This window comes from Diadema antillarum, unplaced genomic scaffold (genome assembly GCF_040938485.1).
Source record: "Diadema antillarum isolate AM-2024a unplaced genomic scaffold, OU_Dant_1.0 scf00000234, whole genome shotgun sequence".
Taxonomy (NCBI): Eukaryota; Metazoa; Echinodermata; class Echinoidea; order Diadematoida; family Diadematidae; genus Diadema; species Diadema antillarum.
This window is the reverse complement of record NW_027271123.1, coordinates 181,916-209,597: the sequence shown is the minus strand read 5'-3', so window position 1 is coordinate 209,597 and position 27,682 is coordinate 181,916. Positions and strand designations below refer to the sequence as shown.

At 40.2% G+C, this 27,682-nt stretch overlaps 4 protein-coding genes across 4 annotated transcripts in view; 2 read left to right on the top strand and 2 right to left on the bottom strand.

Annotated features, from left to right (window-relative positions):
* Positions 1-11,898, bottom strand: part of LOC139724860 (adenomatous polyposis coli protein-like) — a 115,450-nt gene extending 103,552 nt beyond the window's left edge. Inside the window, exon 1 of the mRNA XM_071635983.1 lies at positions 11,742-11,898. The gene's annotated coding sequence lies outside the window, so the exon portion shown is untranslated. The remainder of the gene's footprint in view (positions 1-11,741) is intronic.
* LOC139724857 (uncharacterized) lies at positions 518-2,675 on the top strand. The gene is made up of 2 exons (XM_071635980.1): positions 518-526; positions 1,014-2,675. The coding sequence occupies exons 1-2, from the start codon at positions 518-520 to the stop codon at positions 2,673-2,675; spliced, it is 1,671 nt and encodes a 556-aa protein (XP_071492081.1).
* LOC139724856 (uncharacterized) lies at positions 2,882-3,736 on the top strand. Its single transcript, XM_071635979.1, has one exon. It carries the CDS (start codon positions 2,882-2,884, stop codon positions 3,734-3,736), a length of 855 nt encoding a protein of 284 aa, XP_071492080.1.
* A 14,840-nt stretch (positions 11,899-26,738) lies between the features above and the next one.
* LOC139724851 (speckle-type POZ protein-like) overlaps positions 26,739-27,682 on the bottom strand; it is a 35,580-nt gene continuing 34,636 nt past the window's right edge. Inside the window, exon 9 of the mRNA XM_071635975.1 lies at positions 26,739-27,412. Coding sequence (XP_071492076.1) covers positions 27,265-27,412 — 148 coding nt within the window. The 3' untranslated portion in view covers positions 26,739-27,264. The remainder of the gene's footprint in view (positions 27,413-27,682) is intronic.

Genomic DNA, 27,682 nt, shown 5'->3' with positions numbered 1-27,682 from the left:
GTACGTACGGAGGTATATACGGACGGACGACCCGAAAACATTATGCCTCCAGCACCTTTCGGGCGAAGGCAAAAAACATAAAATAAATTGTTTAGACACACACAAAAACATAAAGAAAAAAATGTAACAAAGTTTCTTATTCAAAATAATGTAGAAAGTGATGAAATTTTGATCAGAAAAAAAAATCCCTCAGGTTTTTTTTTTTTGGGGGGGGGTGGGATGCGACTTACAGCCTTACTGGTGGTAAACATGGTAACAGTTATTTGCCTACTCCGTTCAGACCTCACAAAGACACTAATTCAGACTGGGGACTTTTTTTCTAATTTGGCGCTAGTGTACTATCGCACCTCCTTGTCTAATGATTTGGAAACATAAAAAAACTCATCCTAGTTATTCAGTACCAGTAACCTAAAATAATTGCATCCGAGTCTCCAAAGTCAAATAGAAGTGAAGTTTTAACGAATGTACAAGTGTTGAAAAATCTTTATCACTTGAAATGCTGCTCGGTACACAAGCAATGGGTACAGTACGAATACATTCAGCTCATGCAGTAAGGATCGATCATTTGATCTGAATGTAGCTTGATCAGAGCAGCTTTTTCTATTGTTTTTGAAAGGCTAAAATTTGTTTTTCCCTTCCTCAGTTAAGTCTTGTGGCAGGGATTGTTGCTTCTCTACAGAGCGGTTGGGCATGCATGTGTGCAGCCCTTTATATCTTTCTCTTTATTTTCTATCTTTTTTTCTTTTATTTTCATATATTCCTAAATTTCCCTTTCCTTCCTACTTAATTTCTTTGTGGGTTTCCTCTTGTCTAACTTTCTCAATTTCCCATTCAATCATTCTTTCTGCCTAATTGTTCTTTGTTTCCTTCAGTTATCTTTCCTTCTATCTACCTTTCCTTTCCTTCCTCTTCATTACCTTTTTCTCACATTTTGTTTAGATGTATCCATTTTCTTTATTTCCTTTTCAACATGTATGATTCTCTCTTTCCTTCCTATTCACCTTTGCTTTCAGCGAGGTGATGCAGAAAAGGTTCCTGCGGAAGAATTGTCAGTTGAGAACAAGTGGTACATACCACATCATGGGGTATATCACCCAAAGAAGCCGAACAAAGTGAGAGTCGTTTTCGACTGCAGTGCTCGTTACCAAGGAACCAGTCTAAAAGATCATCTCCTACAGGGCCCCGACCTCATCAACCCTCTGATTGGAGTCCTGTGTAGATTTCGCCAAAGACCCATTGCTTTCACGTGCGATGTGGAAAAGATGTACCATCAGTTCCGCGTCATGAGACAGCATCAGAACTACCTTCGTTTCTTGTGGTGGGAAGATGGAGATCTTTCCAAGACTCCAGTGGACTATCGAATGAAGGTCCATCTCTTCGGCGCCACTTCCTCCCCAGGATGTGCCAACTTTGGACTAAAGCAAATCGCGAAGGACCATAAGGAGCTCAGCATGGAAGCTGCTGACTTTCTTACAAGAAACTTCTACGTCGATGACGGTCTAAAGTGTGAATCTTCTGAAGCAGAAGCCATTGACCTCATTCAGAAGACAGTGAGCATGTGTGCCAAAGGTAACTTACGTTTGCACAAGTTCGTTAGGAACAGTCCAGAAGTCACAAGCAGTATCCCTGAGTCTGAACGTGCTGCTGTTGCCAAGACTAGTCTTGAACTCGGCCAGCAAGACGCTACGCCCATTGAACGAGCACTCGGCCTACACTGGTGCATCGACTCTGATGAGTTCTGTTTCAGACTTACCCTCAAAGACCGTCCCTTGACAAGACGTGGGATTCTTGCAACAGTTGCCTCCGTCTACGATCCACTCGGTCTGATTGCACCCTTGGTTCTAGTTGGGAGACAGATTCTCCAGGAGATGTGTAGAAGCAAGATGGACTGGGATCATCCTGTTCCTGACGAGCTCCGTCCACGATGGGAAAAGTGGAGACAGGAGATGTTGAAACTCGACAAAGTGAAAATCCCCCGTTGCTTCCAACCACAAGATTTTGGAACTCCCAAGGAAGTTGAGCTGCACCACTTCTCAGATGCATCATTGACAGGATATGGTCAGTGTTCCTACGTGCGTCTAAAGAATGAAAGCGGTCGCGTCCATTGCTCCTTGGTTATGGCAAAGGCACGAGTATGTCCTCTCAAGCCAACAACAATCCCAAGACTGGAACTCCAAGCAGCTACTTGTTCAGTGAAAATTGCCAATATCCTGGACAATGAACTCGATTATAGTTCTGCCACACACCACTTCTGGACCGACTCACAAGTTGTTCTTGGCTATATACACAATGAGACAAAGCGATTCCACATGTATGTTGCCAATCGCGTCGAACGCATCCGTCAGACCTCGCGTCCAGAACAATGGAACTATGTAGCCAGCGCAGAAAACCCTGCAGATCATGCATCTAGAGGATTGACGACAGAAGAAATGCTGGCATCAAACTGGCTCACAGGACCCAAGTTTCTTTGGGAGAATGAGATTCCTCCTCAAGATGTTACTGCAGAAGTCTCTCCAGATGATGTTGAAGTTAAATCTGCCACTGTTCACGCAACACAAGCAAAGACTTTCACGTCCTTCGAAGAAAGGCTGACTCGGTTCTCCAGCCTTGAAAATGCACTGAAAGCAGTGGCAGTAATAGTAAACAGACTTGCTCTTACAGGAAAAGGGGTCTGAGCATTGACGAAGTAGAAGCCAAACAAGTAGCAGAGAGGAATCTCATCTGCGCAATCCAGAAGGAAGCCTTTCGTGAAGAAAGAAAGCAACTCGACAAATCAGATTCCCTAGCCACTTCGAAGTCCAACTCACTGAGACAGCTTGACCCGTTCCTAGATGACCACGATCTGCTACGGGTGGGAGGTCGGTTGAAGAAGGCAGAAATGATGTATGGTGAAAAACATCCTGTCATCCTACCAAAGGATAGCCACCTCTCTAAACTTGTCGCCTTACACTACCATCGAAGAACGGCACATCAAGGAAGGAATCTAACCATCAATGCTATTCGCTCTGGTGGTTATTGGATCACTGGTTGCAGACGCATTGTCTCTTCTCTTATCAGCAAGTGTGTTCACTGCATCAGATTCCGAGGCAAGCCAAGAGGACAGATGAAAGCCAATCTACCACAAGACAGAGTAGAACCTTCACCTCCTTTCACATACTGTGGACTCGACTGTTTTGGTCCCTTCACCATCAAGGAAGGGAGAAAGGAGTTGAAGCGATATGGACTCATTCTTACCTGCATGTCAATGAGGGCTGTACACATAGAAGTGCTAGATGACATGTCTACTGACGCATTCCTCAATAGTTTGAGATGTTTCATTGCAATCCGAGGAAACGTTCGCCTCATTCGTTGTGACCAAGGATCAAATTTCATGGGTGCAAAGCACGAACTAAAAAAGGGCCTTTCTGAACTGGATGAAAATCAAATAGCTACCCAGTTACTGAAGATCAACTGTGAGTTCAGGATGAACCCGCCGGCTTCGAGCCATATGGGAGGAGTCTGGGAGCGGCAAATCAGGAATGTCAGGAACGTCCTGAATGGTATACTTGATCCGTCGGGCACTCTACTCTCAACTTCTCTGCGAACGTTCCTGTATGAAGCGATGGCAATCATCAACAGTAGACCTCTGACCGTCGAAGATCTGGAGTGTCCAGACGGCCCACTCCCATTGACTCCCAATCATGTCCTGACAATGAAATCAGGTCTCGTATTACCCCCTCCAGGACAATTCGTGTAAGAAGATCTCTATCTCCGAAAGAGGTGGAGGCGTGTCCAACACTTAGTCAACCTCTTTTGGGCACGCTGGAAGAAAGAGTATCTTCACACCCTACAAGCAAGAAAGACTTCGTCACAGCCACAGCCAAACATTGAAGCAAACGACATTGTCATCTTGCAAAACGAGAGTCTCTGCAGAACGGACTGGAGAATTGCCAAGGTCATTGAGACCATCTCCAGTGATGATGGTTTGGTTCGAAGAGCGACTCTCCTCATGGCAACTCCAGATCTAGACGAGCAAGGCAAACCACTCCACAAAAGAAGTGTAATCGAACGACCTGTTCACAAACTGATCGTTCTCATCAAAAGCTCAGAATAGTTACTGACTATGTTATATTTTTTGAAGGTTTTCACAGTACTTTGCTGTGGCATATTGATTATTATTGTGATATACTTCGCTATTGGTTTGGTATCAAACCTTTGTTTACACAAAATTAAATGTATAATAAAGTGATTAATGTGAAATAAAATCATAGATGATTTTGGGTGGGAGTGTGGCAGCAGTCCCCAGGTTGCTGCCATGGCAACAGTTACTCTCCCTGGCGGTATTGTTAGATGCGCGTATTGCCCTAGAATACGCTAGGCGGTATGCTTTGATTATTGTATGCGCGCAGGCGCTTCCCTTTGATCTTGTAATGGTAACCAAATAGTAGAATGATTTTATACGCTCAGATCAGTTTCACGTCTGTAGCTACTACAGAAAACATCGAAGGTACATTCAGCAACGAAATCTTTAAAGGAAAAGGAATCAAAGTCAATGAACCATAAACAAGCTGCTTATATGTGATATAATGTTCACCAAAGAGGTAAGCAATTTAAATATGATTGTATTAAGTTTTATATACAATTTAAATGTGATTCTTATGATTATAGTATTTTATATGTTTGTACATAGAGGTTAAGATTTAACAATGAATATATTGTGAAGAGTGATCGAATTAGTATTGATGTTACTCTTTAGCAAATGTGAGATTGAAAGCACTGTGATCTATAGATGTATATAATTTTAGTTATTATTGTATAAATGCATAATTTTAGTGTGAAACATTCATTAGACATATATGAATGACAGAGCAATTTTATTGTAATTTGTAAAACTGAATTAGATTTTATTGTATATTTTACTTATACAATTTTCTTTACAGTTTCACGGGTACGACCGTTGAGAATAAATATCTGACCGATTCCAACTACGTCCCGTTTGTCAACTGGTAATTTATCGCATGGGCAGCTACATAATGGTGTGACAGCATGAAATCATTAGAACCCTATATTAGTCCGTCCCATGAAATTAGTCATCTTCTTAACTAGATACTAACACAGCCCTGGTGCTGTTCCCAGTGTACGGCATCTAGTCAGGTGAGTACTACTAGCAGTGAAGCAAGTGACCTAATGTTCGACATCCTAATGCACTTGTCAATTGTAGTCCCGGCCCCTGGGTACCCGGGGATGACCGGGACTTGCATCCCACTTGCAACTTTCGGATGTTACACCCACCCGGCGGCCAATTCCCGGCCAATTCCCGGCCAAGTCTCCAACAGGTCGGGCAAAATTTTCACGGAAATCCCCCTCTAAGTCCCCGGCAGGCCGGGCAATTTTGAAGTAAAAATCCCTGGCCAATTCCCCAACAGTCCGGGCAATATTTGTGCAGAAATCCCCAGTCAAGTCCTCGACAAGCCGGGCATATTTGCATAGAAATCCCCTGCCAAGTCCCGACCCTCAAGGCCCGGTCACACTGCCCAGAAGTCGCGTAAACGCATGAATCACGCAAGAAATTTGATTGTGCATGCCTGTCTGTTGAGAATTTTCGCTGATTTACGCAATGAAAATCACCGATGAATTGTGCAAGAACTACGGAAATATCACTCAAAAATAACTAAACCACGCACTTACAGCGCATACTAGCATAGGCACTCAAAGGCCCCAAATAGGGCAAATTCGTGGCTGTGCGCGACGACTGAGGTCCACGGAAAATTACGCATAATCTGCGCTTTATCACTAATGAATTGCGTATTCAAATGGCGCATGATTCGCACATTATGAACTTGATAGCGGCAAAATTTTCGCAAACGATCACTGATATTCCATGCATATTTCGCGCATTGTTCGCGTAAGAACAACGCAAACTAAGGCCTACGCAAAAATTACGTAAACAGCACAATACTGCGTAAACTTTTACGCGAAGCCGAGTTTGAGTCTTTGAGGCCCTGTCACATTGCCCAAAAGTCGCGTAAATGGGTAATTCCATGAAGTTGGGGCAGTGTCCATGTAGCATCGTGATATTTGAAAAATACATTTCAGCATAACTCAATATCAATTATGCTATACATTTATTGTTTGTAGGCTTTACATTTGCATTGAGGCCACACATTTTCCTGGAAATTTTGTGCCATTCAGACTCAATTTTGATGAAGTTATTAAACAATATGTAACGGTGTCCTGTAGCATCGTGACGTGTCCATGTAGCATCGTGAAATTTTAACATTCGGTCCTAAGAGACAAATTATGGCAATTAGCTTGACCAAAATTTGATGCAATATGCATATTTACTAGATTAGTCAGATGGATAAATATCTCAAATTTCCTGTACACAGTTTTAATTTTAAAAGAAAATTACAAAATGTATCACGATGCTACGCGGTGTCCTTTTTTGTTACATTTGGTGGACACCGTGTAGCATAGTGACACATTGTGTAATTTTCTTGTAAAAGTAAAACTGTGGAAAATAGAGTTAAGATATTTAGCTATCTGACTAATCTAGTAATTATGCATATTATATCAAATTTTGGTCAAGCTATTTGCATTAATTTGTCTTTTAGGACCAGATTTTAACTATCACGATGCTACATGGACACGTCACGATGCTACAGGACACCGTTACATTTTTTTAAAATAACTTCATCAAAATTGAGTCTGAATGGCACAAAATTTCCAGGAAAATGTATGGTCTCAATACAAATGTAAAGCCTATAAAGAATATATGTATAGCATAATTAGTATTGAGTTATGCTAAAATGTAACACTTTGTGCCCCAACTTCACGGAATTACCCAATTTTTTATGCATGAATCACATAAGAAATTCGAGCCTTTCACGCGATACACGCGAGATTTGCACATTTCATGAGTTTGTCTGACGTGGAACCTTCGTAGTTAGTCAGCCAATGTGCGCCGGATCAGCGCTTTACATGATTCCGGGTTTTGAGCAGCTCAAAACTCGGCTTCACGTAAAAGTATAATACGCAGTATTGCGCTGTTTACGTAATTTTTGCGTAGTTTGCGTGGTTCTTACGCGAAAATGCGCGACATATGCGTGGAATATCAGCGATTGTTTGCGAAAATGTTGCCGCTATCGCGTTCACCGACGACTTTCCACCAACGATTAGCAGACATAATGACGCATGTTTCGCGCTTGTAACACCTACGTACGTATCACTGTAAAAAAAAATATTGGCGTATGTATCTCTAACAGAACACGCAAATAAGCGCATGTAATACTTATGAAATACTGATCGATGAATCACAACAACTCACGTAGCTTATTATTGCCGCTACATTATTAGTGATTTTTGCGTGATCTTTCCATAGTTCTTGTGCAATTCATCTGTGATTTTCATTGCGTAAATCAGCAAAAATGGTCAAATTCTCAACGGACAAGCATGCAAAACCAAATTTCTTACTTGATTTATGCGATTTAAACGCGACTTTTGGGCAGTGTGACCAAGCCCGCATGGATCGCGTAAAGCGTCAATCCGGCGCACATCGGCGGACAATTTAATACGAAGGTTCCATGTCAGACAATTATTACAAATGAAACGCGCAAATCGCGCATGTTTCTCGCAAGGCTCGATTTTCTTACGTGATTCATGCGTTTACGCGACTTTTGGGCAATGTTACCGAGTCCTCAATAGCGGGGAATTGCTAGTCAGGCGAAATTTTTATGGTCACATTACCGTCGTACTGGAAATGGTACAAATCACACGGTGCACGGTCAACTCTCAAGCAAAATCTGGCACGATCCCGGCCAAAAATTCCCGCCCAAATCCCTGCCATTTGGTTGGAGCGAATTTCCCCCGACATGTCCTGGTTTATTCCCCACCCACCGGGGCAAACTAAGTGAATCTCCCCCGACAAATCCCGGTCCATTCCCGACCCACGGGGGCAAAATAATTGAATTTTCCCCGACAACACCCCGGCATATCCCCAACCCACCGGGGCAAATTGAGTGGATTTCCCCCGACAAAGCCCGGTCTATTCCCGACCCACCCAGGCGAAAAAACTTGGTTGCAAGTCCCGGCCATCCCCGGGTACCCAGGGGCCGGGACTACAATTGACAAGTGCATAAATTGCGGAAGCAAAATAGCGTGTATGATCCGAACGCTTGCGCTGCAACCATCATTCGAACGCCTGTGACTATTGAGTGTCCGTGGTTCGACATTCGCGACGTACCGCGCCGTGCGCTCGTCCTGCTTACGTGAATGTATTAGCGCACGTGCCACACGCGGGCGAAACTGTATACATATATAGTACATCGCACTACGAGAGCGTGGTACTCCATGTACTCCACGCTGTGCGAGAGATTCAACGCATACACAACACGCTTCGATCGAACCATGGTGATACCGCAAATTCTGGCACGGGTGGCATGCAAAATATAAATATCACGTAAACGCTCCCAGAAACGGCTGCCATCATGGCTGTAGGTGTATACGCTGTACAGATTCAATGCAGATAAACGGACTAGTAACTTTGAAACTTGGAATGAAACGAGTCTATATGTGTTGCTATGCAACTTTGCTTACCCGTTGAACTGCTTATAAAATGCGAGTTGACCTGGGACTCTCTGGGAGGGTTGCGACAATGATTTTGGGGGTCTGGCGACATGGCCCACTGTTGTGCTCTTCGGAACACATGCAGAGGTAGTTGCATGGTTTGAATTTCTCACTTGATATGTGGCATGTTTAATTCATGATTTTCAGTGAATTTTTATTTGTAAGAGTGGTCTATTCATGAAACCCTGTCGAATCAAGGGCCACTTGCTTTTGTTTCATAGATAAAGCAAAATGCCAAGGTTCGACCTCCCCATGCCAAAATTCAACCACATAACGTATAGGTTTTACTAACCCCGGCGCAGGGCACTGTAACTAGGAACATAGTGCGTGTTGGGTTGCTGGTGCGGTTAAGGTTTTAAATGTACCAGGTGGGTGGTCGAAATTGGTTGGCATCATGGTCGAATCATGGGCAGCTCGCTTTAGTCACATTGCTCCTTGTGGAAGTCGTGGTCTGAGTCTATCCATCCAACAATGAATGAGCCGGATTACCCAAAAGATATACTTTAAAGCAGGCAAATAGACGTACAGGTTGTAGGGCCTACCGACAGCTGACCATGGACTCTCAGAATATTTTACCTTTTTGTATGGGGGAAAAAAAGAAAAATTCAGAAAAGGAAAGGAAATTTATAGAGCAGCATTTGGTGTAAATATTCTAAAGAGACCGCAAAACGCCACTAAACACAAAACAATAACAACGACACAGCACTAAGCAAATCAGACACTAGGTCCCTAGGCACCTGATGATAGACAGAAAGATCCATCTGTCCGGAGGAGTCTTTTATTTTTTTGACGTTATCACTCTCGAGGGGGGATCCGTGAAGCCAGACGCAATCTCCGCAGAACATATTCCAGACGACCAGATACAGACCAATCTTTGTTGTTTTAGGCTAGGTCAACTTACAGTAACGTTAGAAGTAGACCTAGAAGTAGAACATAGTCACAGGGGCTAGACTGTATAAACAAGTATACTGACTGATAGGCTACATGTACCAGTTAGCCAAACTTTTCTATACTCTCTATAGTCTCTCTCTATAGTCAACAAACGGCTCAAGCAAAGTAGACTCAACTACTGAACTAGCCTGACCAGACCGCTGTGCTTCGCATAGCAGTCTGACATAATTACTAGTGTTTAAACGTTGATCGTCGCTTTTGACAGCAAAATCACATAAAATGTCTTTTAAATTTGTTTGATTTTAATAGTAAGATGTTTTTACCTCCCACCTACATCGTATTTTGCTGATGGTTGAGTTGAATTTGGTGTTTTGTTGGTATCCAGACCTTATTGTTGAATTTTTTGGAGTAGATTGTGCGATGAGTCACAAAATCAATGAACTACCACGAACACTCAACCGGAAGCACCGTGGTAACATTTTACGTACGCCCGTGCGCTTTGTGTGTGTTACGTTATTAAAGTCAGACGGTCGTCATCCCTAATGGTACGTAAACTCCCGAACGATCGAAGTTTGTGCATGCAATTGCGCAATGCCAGACTCGGTGCTATATCCATAAACGTGTGAGACATGAATACTGCCACTGAGACACGACGTGTGTGTGTGTGTGCATGTGTGTGTACGCATCATACACAAACATTGTGACCGCGAGCTGCGGTGATTGGAGGAGAGAGGCCAGAAGACGCGTGGCTCTTTTGGCCTCTCTTCATGCGCATGCGCACTGAGAGTGTCAGAGCTACCAAGTCTCACGCATTCTGCGTGAGAATGAAGCATTTAGGGTCTGTCTCACGATCTCACGCATGACACCCATTTTTCTCACGCATCGGGTGAAGCCTGCAACTTGGGCCAAAAATGAGGAGCACAGCTCAAAGGATTAAAGTGATAGTTGCAATTGAAGGTATATTTCCCTTTAAAAATTGTCTTTCAAAATTAATAAAAAATAGTCACTTAAGTATGCACCAGATCGCATCATTAAGAGCTAATAATAAAAAAAGCTCCCTACCATGGGAGAGGGAACATCCCCCTCGTTCGCGCGCGCATGCGCGCGAGTGCCGAGACACCGAGTCATGAAAATCTCACTCATAAAAGTTTTTTGAACTTGGCATCTCTGGAGTGTGCGTCCATTCGGAAGCTCTCGTAGCTTGCTCGGACAGCCATTTTGGGTCAGGAGATCTGTAGCACGGAACTCATAGTAGTCTAGAGGGTTGTTCGCTGACCCATTGAGCCAGCGTTATTCTCATTCAGGGTCACTACATTTGATACAGAATGGGGGAGGCAGCATGTTGCGTTCGTCTCCGTGCCGCACAAACCACTCGTCACGATTGTGTGCCTTTAAAAAAGCTTGTCGTCTGCTACGTACATGTATTTCCGCGCGTGCTGCTCTCATGATCTGACCTTTGCCGCGTCATTTCGCTGCGACTAGGTCACCCGACTAGGTCAATGAACTTTTCCTACTCGCTACGTGCCATTCAAATAACACGCAGAAGATGAGGAGTGCACGAATACGGACGCTTAGTTACAGACCTGATTTTAATCCCGGATTTTGGTGGGTTTTGACGTAATTTTTTTTTTTAAAATCACATACCGATTATTGAATGAATATCATAGACTATGGGGATTCCTTATATTTTAGTTTTCTACAATAAATAAAGATATTCATGAAGGAAACGTACACCCACCGCTGAAAATGACAACGTCTACAAGAGGGTAGACGTGCACGCTGTCGCTTCGCGACAGCGGATGCGTGTAACGTCAGTTACTAGACTTCTAGGGGTTTTACTGAACTAGACTAAACAGCCGTTTATCAACAAATACTCGGCCCGTCAGTTGCACCACCACCGGCAGATATTCATCCAGCTCGTGCTGCCGCTACCACGCTAAATTGTTAGATACCATGGCTAACATGCTCCATCTCCACGAGTCCGAGGACGAGCGTTGTCCCTTTTTCTTTCTTCCACACAGCACAGGCAGCGACCGACCTAACCGCAGCAGCGACCCCATACGGACAAATACGTACCGTAAAGGGGCTGTTACTGTGTTACAGCGCCCCGCGACGGGGTTACGACCGACCCTGTGAGTCTATGCCAGTAGCTCTCCGTAGACAGAACACACTCAAAACGCTAATAATACAACAGGTACCGGTACTCACTCACTATTCACGAAAGCGTAAATTTACCGATGACTTACCTGTACGCCTCCAAAATCCTCAGCCAAAGAAAGACACTTTAATAAGTTGTCATCATACGCCTTTGATTTGATAGGTAATTTGTAAAATTCGATATCTGTGCAGCAGTGCCACCAATTCCTCACGAGTTTCTGCAATACAGCACAGCACAGGGGGTGATTCATTCTTTAGGGTAAAAGCCTACATTATTGTACCCCGCAGTATACAGTGTGTGGTGGTAGTGCCTTGCATGCCCTGCACATAATATGCAGGCAGTGTATGTACAACGTGTGTGTGGGCTGCTTATTTACAATAACTCAACTGAAGCTGGCGCTATGTGCAGTCGTACCACTGAGAGCAGACTGAGAGTCGTACTCAGAGTGGTGGTCGTATGTAACTGAACGTTTTTCAATTTATTCGTTCAATTCCACCAAGAATAACAAATTACAAAATTGTAATATTGGGCGAAAAGACAAAAATCGATGATTTGACAATCATGACAGATAGCTGATAAGAGACTTAACAGTTCTTTTTGCCAAACTATATCTTTACTATCAATTGCTGTGACTTTGTTGACGATGTTTGTTTGGTAAATAAATCTTATTTCATTTCATTTAATTTCATTTCATTTCATTTCATTTCAACATAATGATATTATCATTTATACATAAGGTGGAAAAAATAGGAGACCTGCTGAGAAGTAATGCATGTAAATTGCAGAAACTCCTATTTACAAATACAATTGTTTGATTATAGGTTCTGGCGGCTTTCGACGCAATCCCGCTATCATTCATCTTTTGTTTCTGAAAAGAAAGAAAGAATAATAAAGACAGAATCAGCATCAAGAGCCACCAGGTACACAAGACTGAAAATTTCAGCCTGAAAACATTTGTAATATACATACAGTATATGCGCAGATGAAATGACAATTGTGGGGGGGGGTGCAGCACACTGACGGATAAAAAAAAAGAAATTAAAAAATGTATTTAAACAGAATAAGGGATTGAATAATGGGGGAAATTGAACTTGGACTTGGACACACGGTTACAGGGAAAAGAGTAAAGAGGGTGAAATAAAGGCAATGACTTAATTAATCATTAAAGACATTTTTTTTTTTTGGGGGGGGGGGGGGGTTAACCAGTACAGCAGATTATATTGATACAGGTATCTAGTTGTTATGGAGATGTTAATTTAACACCCGGTCCTATTTAGAGATTAATACATATATAATTTACAATTTGTGAAACTTTATCAACAGTGCAAACAGAGTATGTAATTCCCTTTGACAAATTTCAAAGTGTGTTAACAAATACAATTTCAAATTTAAATACACAGCAGCAAGGTCAAAATGTTTGGCACAAGCTGTACGTCACACAAATCTTTTTTCCAAAGAACCTCAGTAACAAGAAAGGTCCCACTTACTATTCATAAAACAGACTCATATTGAGCACTGAAATTTATATATTTTTAACTATATAACAATGCAAGTTCTTCATCTAAAGTTCATGAGCAGGAATACAAAAGCATCAGGATTCATATCTGTCAAGAAGATAAGATTTCGTCTTACGTTTAAATACAGATAGGCTAATGGCCTGTCTAAAAGAGGATTGCAGTATTTTGGGCCTGCCAATGCGACAGTATTATTTCTGAGTTGGGTTCTGACTGAATAGATGTGAGATGATATAGGGCAGTCTGTCTTGTACAATATTCCGTGTACTCTATCATTCTTAACAAACATGGACGCTATTGCGTGGGGCACATCACCATTATTGATCTGATACATGACGGGTGTCAAATGCAATGAATAATATATTATCTTGTATTTTTCAAAATAATTTTATTCCTATAAAACAGCATATCAGTAGTACCTATGAGCACGTGTAATTGCTGCTGAAATAATTCTAACAGCTCTCTTTTGTAAGTGATGAGCTAGTGTTCGTCTTTTTTGTCTTTTATGGAAGAGAAAAGACGAGGTTGTAAGAAAATAAATGACTATTATAATTATGAATTAGTCCTTTTATCGTCGTTAATGGTGTAAGAAAACGGCTATTTGTAGCATATTATTCTCATCTTGCCCACCCTCGGGTAGTGCCATGCCCAACTCGTCCGTACCAGCGTTGCCAGGTCCCAACAGAACAAAATCACCTGGAGGCATGTGAAAAATCACCAAAAATCATTTTAAAAAAATACTTCAGGCTTCATTTCCAACACAAAAAGATTTGATATAGACCTCCATCAAAACACTGTATAATTGCATTAAGCGAGACCGGCTGAACCGGGTTGGGGGGGGGGGGGGGGGGAGGGAGGGGGCACAGAACTCTACAGAACCCACACACACCCACACACTTTTTTTGCACCGTATACAAAGGAATACATAAGGTGTCACCGTCCTTAAAGGGGAAGGCTAGTGACTGATCAGTGGGAATCAGTGGAAATGCAGGGAGATGATTGTTCCAATCCCTATGGGATTCATTCAAGAGTTCATTGTATACTATTGTTGTGTGAAAATGATTTGCTTCAGAACGGTCTCATATTCAAGTAATGTGCAGATTAATGCTCCGTCACTGACCAGGGACGCTAACATGGAAGCATTAAACTGCACATTACTTGAATATGAGACCATTCTGAAGCAAATCATTTTCACACAACAATAGATACAATGAACTCTTGAATGAATCCCATAAGGATTGGAACAATTATCTCCCAGCATTTCCACTGATTCCCACTGATCAGTTACTAGCCTTCTCCTTTAAGTGGCACTAGACACTAGAAACCTTGCACGGTGCTTAAAGTGGGCCTTCCCCCCCCCCCCCCCCCCACACACACACTTTTGAAAACGTGGCGCCGGTGGTGCCCCTTCTCTCCCCCCCCCCCCCTCCATTCATGACTGCGTTCACGGCGATCTGTGAAAAATTCACGAATCTTGATAAAGTAACGCCTTCCATAACATTATATCCATGAATTGCCTGCAGGGCGATTGCACTTCGATTTCTCCGCGATCTGTATGTAGATCCTAGGATCTTTGATGCTAGTATAGGCTTTCAAACATCACAACTTTGGGAAAAAGGGAGGACGTCAGACTAGACACTTCCCCTACAAAATTTTTGTTAAAAAGGATATACTGTAGATTAACCAACTGAGCAGTATGGTATGCTTAGATCATGTAGGAATATTTATGTATATAATATATATCTTTTTTTTTAATTTTTGTAATGGTTATTACAATAACTTGCTAAATACGTGTATTGTAATGTACTAATGTTCCCAAAGCATAATATTATGCTATGTATATCTATACACCTTATATAGACACCTCTATACTTTTATATAAATTTTTAAGTCGGAGAGGGAGGTTCATGACTTATTTTAAATCATTAATATTTGTATTTACAAGATATCCCAAAGTTGGAATAACAGAATATGAATCGATACTACTCAGTGGCGCTTTTGGGTCTGGATTCAAGACGAGAGGGCTCACTCCCTCATTTCTTTGTAGTGGCAGTAGCCCGACCAGACACCGTGCGACTTCCGTGCAGCGACAGGGTTTACCGGTTATCGCTAACCACAGTGGTGATTTTAATATTCGTAGTTATCCCTATCCCGAAGTTGGAATAATAGAATATGAATCGATACTACTTAGTGGCGTTTTTAGGTCTGCACTCGAGAGGGCTCACTCCCTCTTATTGCACTGACAGTAGGGTTCACACGGGTAAATAATTCTCCATAGACACGTGTGTTAAAATTCAAATTTCAAAAAAAAAAATCTGTAAAATAGCTGGGAGAAATGAGGTGTTTCATCTTCACTAACCTGGATAATGATAAATGAGCTATGCCCTGTCATCCATCAAATTTCCAAGGCAGGTTCTTCGGCTCAAACTCTGTCCAAGGGTCCGCAAAGCCAGACTACGAGTTCTTGTCACTCAAAAAAATCACCTATTTTCAGTACATGCACCCAATGAAATATAGTCCCTTCAAATTCCATGAGAAAAGCTTTCATCTTTAAACCAAAATGAAGTTTGTAGAGGAATTTATACTCAATATCTACAGCTATTCAGTTTTATGCCAAACTGCATTAATGATTTTTTTTCTTCGTTTATTTTGGTATCTTTGGTACGAATTTGTGAAGGGGTCTGGGACATTGAATTTTATTTATAGGTGTGAGCCCTATATAGAGGTCATAATCAATTATTTATTATTTGAGTTTTTAACATCATAAACGTGTTTTTTATTATATTTGTCCCTACATCATAAGGGAAATATTGCACATTAAAGGGTTATAAGGCTTCTCAAAGAGACACTTTTGAAAATTATGCCCTTTGGTTGTTGTTTTTTTTTTTCAAAAATAAATCTTGCAGTTTTGATTAGTCTTTCATAAGTTGAATACATAGATATAGGCAGTTATCCTTGATTAAGGGGTGTCATGATCACCTTACTCTCTAAAAAAATCGAGTGAAAATATTCACTCTTAAAGGAGTGAAAACAAAAAAGAGTGAAATTAGAGTGAAATTGGAGTAAATTTTAAGTGACAATGTCAGGGATCACTCGAAGATTTTGGAGTGATCCCTGACGTCACTCTAAAACGAGTGAAAATGAACATTTTCACTCAAAATTCACTCCAATTTCACTCCAATTTCACTCTTTTTTGTATTCACTCCTTTAAGAGTGAATATTTTCACTCGATTTTTTTATATAGAGAGATTGCCTACAAAGTACTGTAAAATACTTTTATTCATCAAACAGATTAACTTGATGTAGGCCTATTTCGAGCTGTTTCAGTGGTAGCCCAAACAAAGAAATACATTACAAGGCAAGTGCCATAATGTGTCTCGCCCATTAGCGTACAAGAAATTGTGCGCGAATGGGATATAACAGATGAAAAGAGATTTAAAAGGGTAAAAATTTATGGCCAAAAAAAAAAAACAAACAAACGTGCCCCCTCACCTCCGGTGGGCTCGACAAAAATGATTATCATTCAAAGTTGTGTGATACTGATGACTACTATGTACTAAAATCTAGTACCACAAGAACATAATAAAAAAAAAACAAATTAAGCAGGGTTGGGGGTAGAGGGGGGAGGGGAAAGGGGGAGGGTATAGGAGGAGGAAGGGAGGGATTTGACAGAATATAGCTCAACATAAACCAGTAGAGCTTGTATGGGATGAATACTTCCCATTGACTTGTGTGCAATGCGTGCATTATGGCTCACTTGTCGCGGGTAAATAATTCCCCATGGAGACGTGTGTAAAAATTCAAATTTCAAAAAATTCTGTAAAATAGCTGGGAGAAATGAGGTGTTTCATATTCACTTACCTGGATAAGTGAGCTATGCCCTGTCATCCATCAAATTTCCAAGGCAGGTTCTTCGGCTCAAACTCTGTCCAAGGGGCAGCACAGCCAGACTACGAGTTCTTGTCACTCAAAAAAAAAAAAAAAAAAAAAATCACCTATTTTCCGTACACGTCTAGTCCCCTCAAATTCCATCAGAAAAGCTTTCATCTTCCAACCAAAGGGAAGTTTGTAGATGAATTCATACTCAATATCTGCAGCTATTCAGTTTTATGCCAAACTGCATTAATGATTTTTAATCAATTTTTTTCTCCATTTATTTTGGTATCTTTGGTACGAATTTGTGTAGGGGTCTGGGACATTCCATTTTATTTACAGGTGTGAGCCCAGTCGCCCGACCAGACACCGTGCGACTTCCGTGCAGCGACATGGTTTACCGGTTATCAGTGGTGATTTATCGATCTCCCCTCACTTTCGACTCCGTGCGCACCCTGGATTGTAATAGGGCGTAAGGATAATATTAGGCCCTATATGCAAAAATATCAGCATTGATTCGTTTTAGCAATAATCTAGATAAACCTGTGCATTCATAGTCTTCTGCCACTTATTGCTATTCTTCGTCAGATTCCCACGTCATGCTCATAAAACAAACAATGGGACAGAAGGATGAAATAACAAGGTGACGAGTGTGTGGTTGCGCGATCAGTAGGCTACATTGTCAAGGTATCACGAGAATTCATATTCTCCATCATCCATTAATGAAAGTAATGCTTCAAAATATAATATGCTAAGACGGTATAGACACATAACAGACATGTACATTTATCCTGCCTGTAAAGCACCTTTCTTGGTTATATCATTGCGTTTATTCACTAGTATCTGATAGGACCAAAAAAAAAAACAAACAAACAAACAAAAAATAAACCTCTGGTCAAAGAATCAGAAACAATTCACACCACAAAAATATGAAATATATTTGATATACATGGTGGATTTGAAAACACTAAAACACAGGCAACAAGCAACAAGCACGGGCATGACACACGACATATTATTATAATCTTTATCTCCAGCACTTTTTGTAATAGAATGTAGGCATCAACAGTGCAGGTATATAGGCAAATATTCGTTTACAAGAGGACAATAATGTTCTCTTTCTAATAATATCAGTTTTCAAACCTCTTTGAAAGATTGGTCTTATAATGTTTGTAGAAAGCATCCCCATTAAACATAAAAACATATAAGAGGCCTAGCAAAAACCGTTGTTTTGATTTTGTAAAATAACCATTCAAATTTTGAACATTGTTGATACAAAATGTTAAATCACATAACGTGAGACATAATAAATGAATAAGAACCAAATATGTTCCAGATATTTGATTTTCCAAGTACTAAAATCAAAACTATCGATTCGAATTTACGGGTCAGCAGTTCTATTATGCAGTGTATAGGGGGGGGGGGGGTCATATTAGAAACTTATTCAACAAGGTAATATATTGATATCCCATGCATTACAATGGGACATACCATTTATGGTACTTACATTGTACACTACATTTCCTCTTTCTACTTTCATCCCTCTCCCTTAAAGCGCATAGAGACACTATATACGGTATATGATATGCGCTATATACAAGCACTGTGATATATATATACCAATGTGAGAAATATCCTTCTATTCCCTTTTTACACCAAAGAAATTAAACAAATATACAAACCATCTTTTAATTTCATTTCCAACATTAAAAGATCCGATTTACATATTTTCTGTATGACAAATTATTAACTTCCTGCTTGCCATAGATTCTTACGCTCTACAGAAATCGTTTGAGATGCTTTCGTTTTGACAAAAAAAAAATGAATGATTACAGATGGAAAACAATTCAAGGCGTGATAAGTGACAGGTATTCAAAGTTTCGATCATTAAAACGTTTACTTACACATCTCTTGCTAGGCTTGTTCGTTTGATTTTATTTCATTCGAGAATAGTCCGGTGTATAAGGCTTTTTCTGCTAGATGGATACGCTCTCTCCTTCGTGTTCTGTGTCTTCCTTTTAAAACTTATTATTCCTGCGAGGTATACTATTTTCGACATGGCGCGAAAAGACAAGTTAATAACTAACAAAGATTCTCTAATTCAATATTTCTTATTACCGTATTCGTCTTTTTCCTTCTGACGTCATGATTACGGTGTGTAGAAGAGGAGAGCTTATAGGTCATCATTGTCAGCGAACCGAAATAAATTAGTTGATGTTTACCCAGCGAAATATTTTGCAATTATTGCCTCAAAACGTCATTCGATGGTACGAAATAACAGCGTATTCGAAAGAGCTTGAAGAATGATCGTTTTGTATCTGGTGATCCTATTCCTCGTATACAGTACAGATTATTATACAAAAAGTTTTCCTCGCATTGATATATTTTCTCTATTGCAATTTAAGTGGTTCACCACTGGTCCCGCGTTTTATGCGTGTGTTAGATTTAAAGGCATACAAACTAATCATTTACAATTGCATTCTTAAATCTGCCGTCCCCAACCAGTGAAAATTGATCAGGGCCCAGAAATGCCAATAATAATAACAACACATTAATCAATAAAAAGTAATGAAGTAACAACAATGAAAAACGCTCTTCACATTTTTGGCAAACTGTATTACATAATCTAGGAGATTGCTATCGAATGCGATACTGTATACAAATTGGAAATCTGCTTTTTATTCCTTTATAATATTTCCTGGCCTTAATCTATGGACGCTTGACGTTCCTACTGATAATTCAATCATTTTAATTATTATTTCTATCTTTGTCTGCGTGTCTTGTCTGTCTGACAGGCCGTCTCTGACGCCCTCACTCTCTATCCTGCAACTTTCTTTCGACTCTCTCTCTCTCCCTGTATACTCTTGGCTATATCTCTTCAGCAGCAGCAGCAGCAGCTGTTGCAGCAGGGGATTTTCTGGCAGTCGTCGGCGAGACCATCGCAGAGGCAGTTCTTGACGAGGCAGAAGGTGATGAGGGAAGAGGAAGCGATGATGATGGAGCAGTAGAAGATGGTCCAGTCCCAGAAGAAGCTGTTTCCATCTCCTTTGTTACCCTCATTCGCGGGAGGTTCGGGAATGCTCTGACATGAGCAGACGTGTGGACATGATGCAATTAATGTCGTTATAATAAATATAATAATTATATTTCTGTGTAGCCTACAAGTTTATTCGGAAGCCTCGTTTCAAAGCTTCTCTTATACTGAGTTATAGTCAGTGGTAGATTGTCCCCGAAACATGACTTTTGAGTACCTTATTATAAATTTTCTAAAGAGAAACGAAAACAATTTCAAAGAAGAAAAAAAAAAGACACTTGATGAAAGCTTTAGTCAAAAGTTTCTCATTGTGCAATTTATGCCTAATTTTTAGTCTTATAGGCTCGCATGCTTATGAAGTAATCGTCCATGGGATTCCTCATAGAATTTCGACGGTATTAGAATTATTAACTCACATAGATTCCGGGGGCTGCGACTTGATGAGGATCCAACCCGGCAACAACCTCATCACTGTTGCCACCTCTCGATCTCTTTACCAGCACCCGCTTAACGTGCTCTGCCACCAAGCCGTGGTCGATGATCGAGCTGTTATTAGAGGGGCTTGGAGTGGTGGGCAGAATCAATTTTCTCCCCGACGCGCCGAAAGTAACACCGACTATTGACAAAATGAAACCGCATAAAGATTGGACGATTTTAGGCAATTTCCGAATAACTGGAAATCCCCGATGGGCAGCTGCAATGGAATGATATATGGGTAATACGTTCGCGTTTAGGTAAACACTGGAAAACACACCATTAAAGATCAAAACGACGCTTTCATCAACACGGGAAATGGAAAAGAGATTCATTTATACAAAGCTAACCTTCCCCAACAAGATTATTAGAAGATTAAAGATTGAGGCCGGTTCAAAGGTGAAGAACCTACTTACTTTCGAAGAGCAACGCTAGATGCGAAAACGTAATGTAGAGTAACATGTTCAGTCCAAGTTCATATCAAGGAAGCTGATCATAAACAGCAAGTTATCAATGAAGTAAAAACGTGCACATGCCAACACACAAGTGCCAGTGAGTTTGAAAATGATATATTCTGCTTGAGCGCAGTGTGCGCAAACTGGCGCGTGAACGACTACGCAAAGCGCGCACATGGACAAGGGAATTTCCCTGTGCCCCCAAAGTGAAAACAACGCCCAAATGTAGTAAATAATAATAGTAATCATAATAATTGCATTTATATGGCGCTTCATACTGACGTTTCTAAGCGCACTTTGCTACTCATACAAATAGATTAGAAAACACAATAACATTAACAAAATCAGCGTTAACAGTAACATAAGAAGAAGAAAGAAAAGAAAAGAAAAATACATGTGATACAATGGTACAATAATTGATAACTAGTTTTAAATAATTAGTTTTCGAATGTGCTCATATCTCACTGAGGAAACGCCTTCTGAAAATATTACGGGAAATCGCTAATCTCAGCAATTTATCATGGTTATTTCATTTTCAAGGCATACAAGTATGTGTGTGTGTGTGTGACAATAATGCCAAATAACGCTGTATTGAAAGAATTGTGTTGAATAGAGAGTCTTTCATATATCAAAATTCTCATGTGGATTCATTTAGCTTGTGTTTGTTTCGTTGTTGATTTTTAAAAATATTTACGAGTTGCTGCAATAGTACAATGTATTCCTACTAACCGTGATCAGAGTGTGGGTTGAAGTTGTGTTGTTCCTTTGGAGTCGAGAGGAGTGCTGCAGATTTGTTTCGTTATCCATAATTATGTTTTACATCACGATCAGTTTATCTTGGCCGGGAAGGCTAAAGGGCAAGGGCGAATCATTAGTCTACTAAAATAATCTATCCGCACGTGTCATCGGTGCAGCGTCAATGATAATGTATCATAGATCTTGCGAACCAACATTTATCATTACGTAAGACATTCTCATACGAGCCCTACTTGAGGTGGCTTAAAGCACATAATAAATCAGGTCGTATTGGGCCAGTGATTTTCAGATGTATATTGCCTTGTTAGAGGTGTACCTGACTATAACTTCTAAGTTTATTGTCAAGTGATATATTACAACCACGGATATGGCGTTATAATGATATTATCATATCATCTACATAAGTATACATTTCATTCTAGCCCCGTCAGCAGACAGTCCAATTCAGGAATTATATTATTTGATTATTTGACGCCACTGCTTGCCATATTACATGTACAATGTATAAAGATTTCAATCCTCACTGCATTAGTCACGTGATTGCATTATGACCAATCACCGACCAGTATTTATGTAGATCATTTACTAGTAATATTGGTGAAACTGTATCATACAATTACCTGTACCATGAATGAAGACGTTTCATTTTGATAAAAAATGCCAGTGCAAGATCACGGCATTGGTAAGGCTTAGAGACAATTAAAAGTGACATCGCTTCTCTGCTAAATCAATCCTGCAAAATTAAGGAAAATTTGCCTCTCCTGTTATACAACACATTGTCTGTATATATCAGTGTTTTTGATGTGGATTACCTACTGTGCACCTCACATTGCAATAAGTCCAAGTAAGCATGCAAAAATAATACATGTACATATACAATCATAATCACGCTGTATCATCCCAATGCAAATACACAAATTCACATACTCATAAAGGACTTGACAAAGTGAGAACTGAATCACAAGGATGTTCTGTTATGTTACATGAAGACTCTTGTAGAAAACAGGCATATTCAGATCACACATCATACATACAGTAGCATTGTCTGTTTTGTTTTTGGTATACAGTGTACATGACTTGATATGTCGGTTGATTACATGTACAAACTATCTTGCTCTCTCACTCTCTGTACCTCTCACCTTGTTATGTACATGTATCTTTCTATTGCATTGTATCTTCTCCACACATTCTCAACACATTCATAAATTATCTTATCTTGGGTAGGCCTACACATTATTTGATTACAGAAGGAAGTCAGACGAAACAGACAGGTACAATGTAGGCATTCTGTAATTCTACATTATGTAGCATTTTTTTATTGAGTATCTTACAAATGTGCAGTAATGAGCCTTGAGGAAACACAGCCCAAAGATTTTTCAATCCACTTCCAGGGAACCAAGTAGTGTCCGGCATTCTGTCAGATCAGTTTGTGTATTGTATCTGCATGCAATGACCTCTACATGTACACGCACATATAGTATCAACAGCGAAGGAGCAATGCAAAACGAAATGAATGCAGCTTTTGTGTAATATGAATAGCCTCAAACCCTCATCCCTATTTTATGCCTGTCTTCTTCCATCCATCTTAAAGGAGGACTTAGAAACAAACATACCACAATCCCTCACAAAGATCACTGGTGTTCCCTCAGAACTTATCTAAATAAGAATTCTGCAAGATTTGATTTGATTGATCTGTTTGTTCCTGCTGCTGATTACAAAAGGGCAGAACTTTGCTGAACTTGAAATGAGCAACCCCCTGTAATTCTGAACTCAGAACAAATTCTTTCTTTCAATTATTACTCGGGAACCTTTTGGACATTCTGTAGATACTTTTTTTGACTTCTGATACACAGAAACCATGTACAATCCAGTTGACATTACCAGACATACATGTATACATAAGCCTTTCTAGCTAACAACACGAAAGTACCGTATTTCTTGTTGCACAGAAGTTGACACACTCTGAACAATAACAGAACAGACAGAGGACTGAGTAAAAAAGATTGAGCACTCAGTAGTTCATGTGACTGGCATTGAATAAAGAGAAAGACAGCTATTGGTAGGTTGGTTGGGGTCAAGAATAATTTCATTTTACTTCTAGTTTAAGTCAACTCTTTACTTGACAGAAAACTACATGTTTACAAACTATGTGATCTGTCGCTGACTAGTTTTCACAAAATATTTGTCGAAGTCATTAGTTTCTCACATTCATTGATGTGTGTGCTGCAGAGGATCGGTGGCAGTCATGGGGGTGTGGTGACGATGTCTGCAAATGTAAGAATCACAACTGACAGCATACTGTGGCTTCCATACTCACTGGCTTGACTGATCTCTTTGAAATAGAGAAAAGTTAATTGTTTTGCATTAATTTACCTCCATATCAAATTAGCACATGAGACTTTATCATACTTGTAAGCACCTGAAACCACATGGCATTACAAGCATAGGTTTGCAACCATTTGTTTTATAATTGGACCCAAGCATGTTCCCTCAATGTTAAGGTCATTTTGCCTAATTCTGATCCATGCATATCATGACATTAATGTATCATAGAATCACTTTATTTGCTGATAAATTGCAAAGCAGCTCTTCCTATAAGATCTCTAGCTAAGCTCACTTTCCATATATAAGATTATTAAAACTGTTTGGCAGAACAAAGCTGGTGAGATTATTTTGCAGATAACATGAACTTGTATTCACAGAGCACAATCTTAACATTTCTATGCATGAACTGCAATGGAAGGATTTTTTTTTTTTGTACTCTTGCAGAGTTACGCGACCACAAGACTCTCATTTTCTTTTTCAGAGTTCACTCTATCAAATAAATAACTATTCCAATATCTACACATACAAATACCAAATAGTAGAAAAGTCTATGTCACAATGTCCTGTACATTACATGATAGACTTCAACAGTGGCCACTCAGTGCTGTAATCTGCAATGCACAAAATGTACAAAAAAGATTTTCCATCAAACAGGCGAAATATAATTTCACAATGTTGAAAATTATTACAGATGTAAGGTTAAGTTTACGAATTGAGGACAACCTTGATAGTTCCTGTTTTCACTGACAAATCTTTAAACTAAGAGTCTATGCTTCTCTTGTCAAGAACCTATACAGTCTAAAATTTATGTCTACAATTTTCATATTGCAGACAAATAACACAACAAATTTAATGAAGAATTATTGAATACTCTCAGAAATTTCACGAAAAAAAAACCCAACCCAACTAATCTTTGTAAAAAGATTATTTGTTTAAGCTTTGTGGATTGTAAAATGGTAAACGAGATGACAAAAATACTTTAACAAGTAATTCACCTGTCACTTTTAGCTTTAAACAAAATGAGAAATTGAACATGTCAGATCATGGAGACCAGCACATATCTGACAGGCTGGAGCTGAATTAAATCAAGAAGAGCTTTCATCACTCCAACCCCTATCTGGGCCCTGTTGCACAAAGCACTATCATATACCTTCAGCTTACAATCTTTGCCGTTTCCATGGCAGCAGCTTCAACGATCAATCAACTTTGACTAATTCGGTTATCACCATCATGGTAACTACAATCACTAACTGTCATTACGCAGGACGGCAAACATCTTTATGAAACATGGTCCTTAAAAAAAGGCAGGTCTGTCTTTGTTCCAAGCTTCATTTCCAGCACACATCACTTTATGCTAACATTTTTTGATGCTATGAGAGTCTGCCTTTTGAGCTCTTTATTGAACTTCTATTGTTTTGTGTAAAATGAGCCAAAAACTTAAGAAATGGCATCGGTAAATCAATGACAAAGATAAAATCAGCCAGGATGGGTTCTTGCTCAAAATATTCACCCATCTATTGCCTCTGAGCATGAATATAGGATGCTAAGGTTTAATGCTGTTTGGCAAATTGTCATGCTTATTTGTTGTTGGTATATCATTTCTCTGAAAAGACAATTAAATAATGAACAAGGCAAGTGCCAAATTGTGTCTCGCCCATTCGCGTACAAGAAATTAATATTTTTCTAACTCCCAGAAGTTATTGACCCGCCTATGGCCTTTGACCTTGTGGTGACCTTCAACTCCCCAAGGGACATTTACCATCCAAGTTTGGTCACAAACGGACAAAGGGATCAAAAGTTATGAGCCATAATCGAAACGCACCATAAAAATTTAACAATGGGCCCTAAAAATTTGTTGACCCCTTTCTGTGACCTTTGACCTTGTGATGACCTTTAATTCCCCAAGGGACATCTACCATCCAAGTATGGTCACAAACGGACTAAGGGATCACAAGTTATGAGCCACAATTGAAACGCGCCATAAAACCTTAACATTGGGCCCTGAAGTTCATTGACCTCTGCCTGTGACCTTTGACCTTGAGGTGCCCTCCATGTTTGGTAAAATGTGTAACTTTGTATAACCACTCTTCCCTCCAAGTTTGATTGAAATTGAAAACCTCAGTAGAGAGTTATTCAAATTTTTGTAGCGTTACGGACAGACGACGGACGCACGGACGACGGACGGACGGACGACGGACGGACGGATGACGGACGGACAGACACCGCAGGCGATCCCTGAGTCTCCCCACACCTCCGGTGGGCTCGACAAAAACCAAATATCATGAGTTCCCTTCCTGCTGACTGAGACAATTTGGCTACAAAGATGATTGCAGTAATAATCAAAAGAAGTCACTCAAAAAGAAAAGAAAAAAGAAACTAGTCAGAGCTTAGCACCACAAACTGTGTAAGAAGATGCATGCACCTTGCTTCTAGCCCCATAGTTTTGAGAATACCACACATGGATAAACTAATGCCTCTGTAAGAAACAAATCAATAAACACAAACATTGCTATCACACAGGCTGTATTTTTTGTCTTCTGTTGTTGTAATACTTGTGTAAACTGTGGTCTCAATCCGTACACTATCCTTTCCTGAAAAATCAAAATGAAAAAAAAAAAAATATATAAAAATGCCACAAGCACACATCTCTGGTCTCCTTGAGATCTAACTGACCCTGTGCATAATTGGTCTACTATATCTTGTCCCCACATATTGGCTCCCCAGATAGCTTCCTTGTCCAGGCAATACACTGAAGAGCATCAGATGGATGCGCTTGTCCAGGTGAAAGACCTCACTGGCATTCAATCAGAACAATGTCCTGCGCTATGGTCATCCCAAAGTCTCAGCAGGCAGATGGCAGAGGTCCCGCACAGCAAACAGTGTCACAGGATGGTTATTCAAGCATATTGGGGGGTCAATGATAAAATCCACAGTAATTTTCCCCTTGTCTTCAGACTGACAGTTATGAAGGTCATCTGTGGCAAATAACACCATCAATGTGGACGCTACTTCAGGGCTGGCAGTTTGAACAACTCAAACCAATTGTATCAGGCTACAGATGATAATCCTACAATGTTTCAGAAGTTCTATTTCTCAGTTGCTTTCTCACACAGCAAGTTCAACTTGGCGATAAGAGTCTTTCTGCTGCTACAGTGTTCGATTGTGAAGTGCAGCTCCAGTTCAATTCTGCTTGAGTCTCTTTCGAGGCAACCCCATAAAAGGTGGACTTTGTGATGTGGCAAGTGCACGGAATGCATCAGCCACCAATATTGGATGGCTGTGGACCATTGTTTTCCATCCACTTGTCTCCATGACTTCTGTTGCATGGCTGTGGGGGAGTAGGAAACATACAAAGAGAGTCACAATGCAGCAATCAGATAGCTATATCCATCCCCCAAACCAAGCAATATTGCTTCTGGTGCACACTAGCGAGTTAAAACGAGTACTTCAAATATGAGAAAAGTGCTAAAAGAATATTGATATACATCCTGCTTGACATTGATGGTTCAATTAAATTTACTGAAAAAAAAGTCATTCAGGATACACATTTGTCCATGCTTAACAAAAAACAAAACACAACATAATCAAACTCAATACA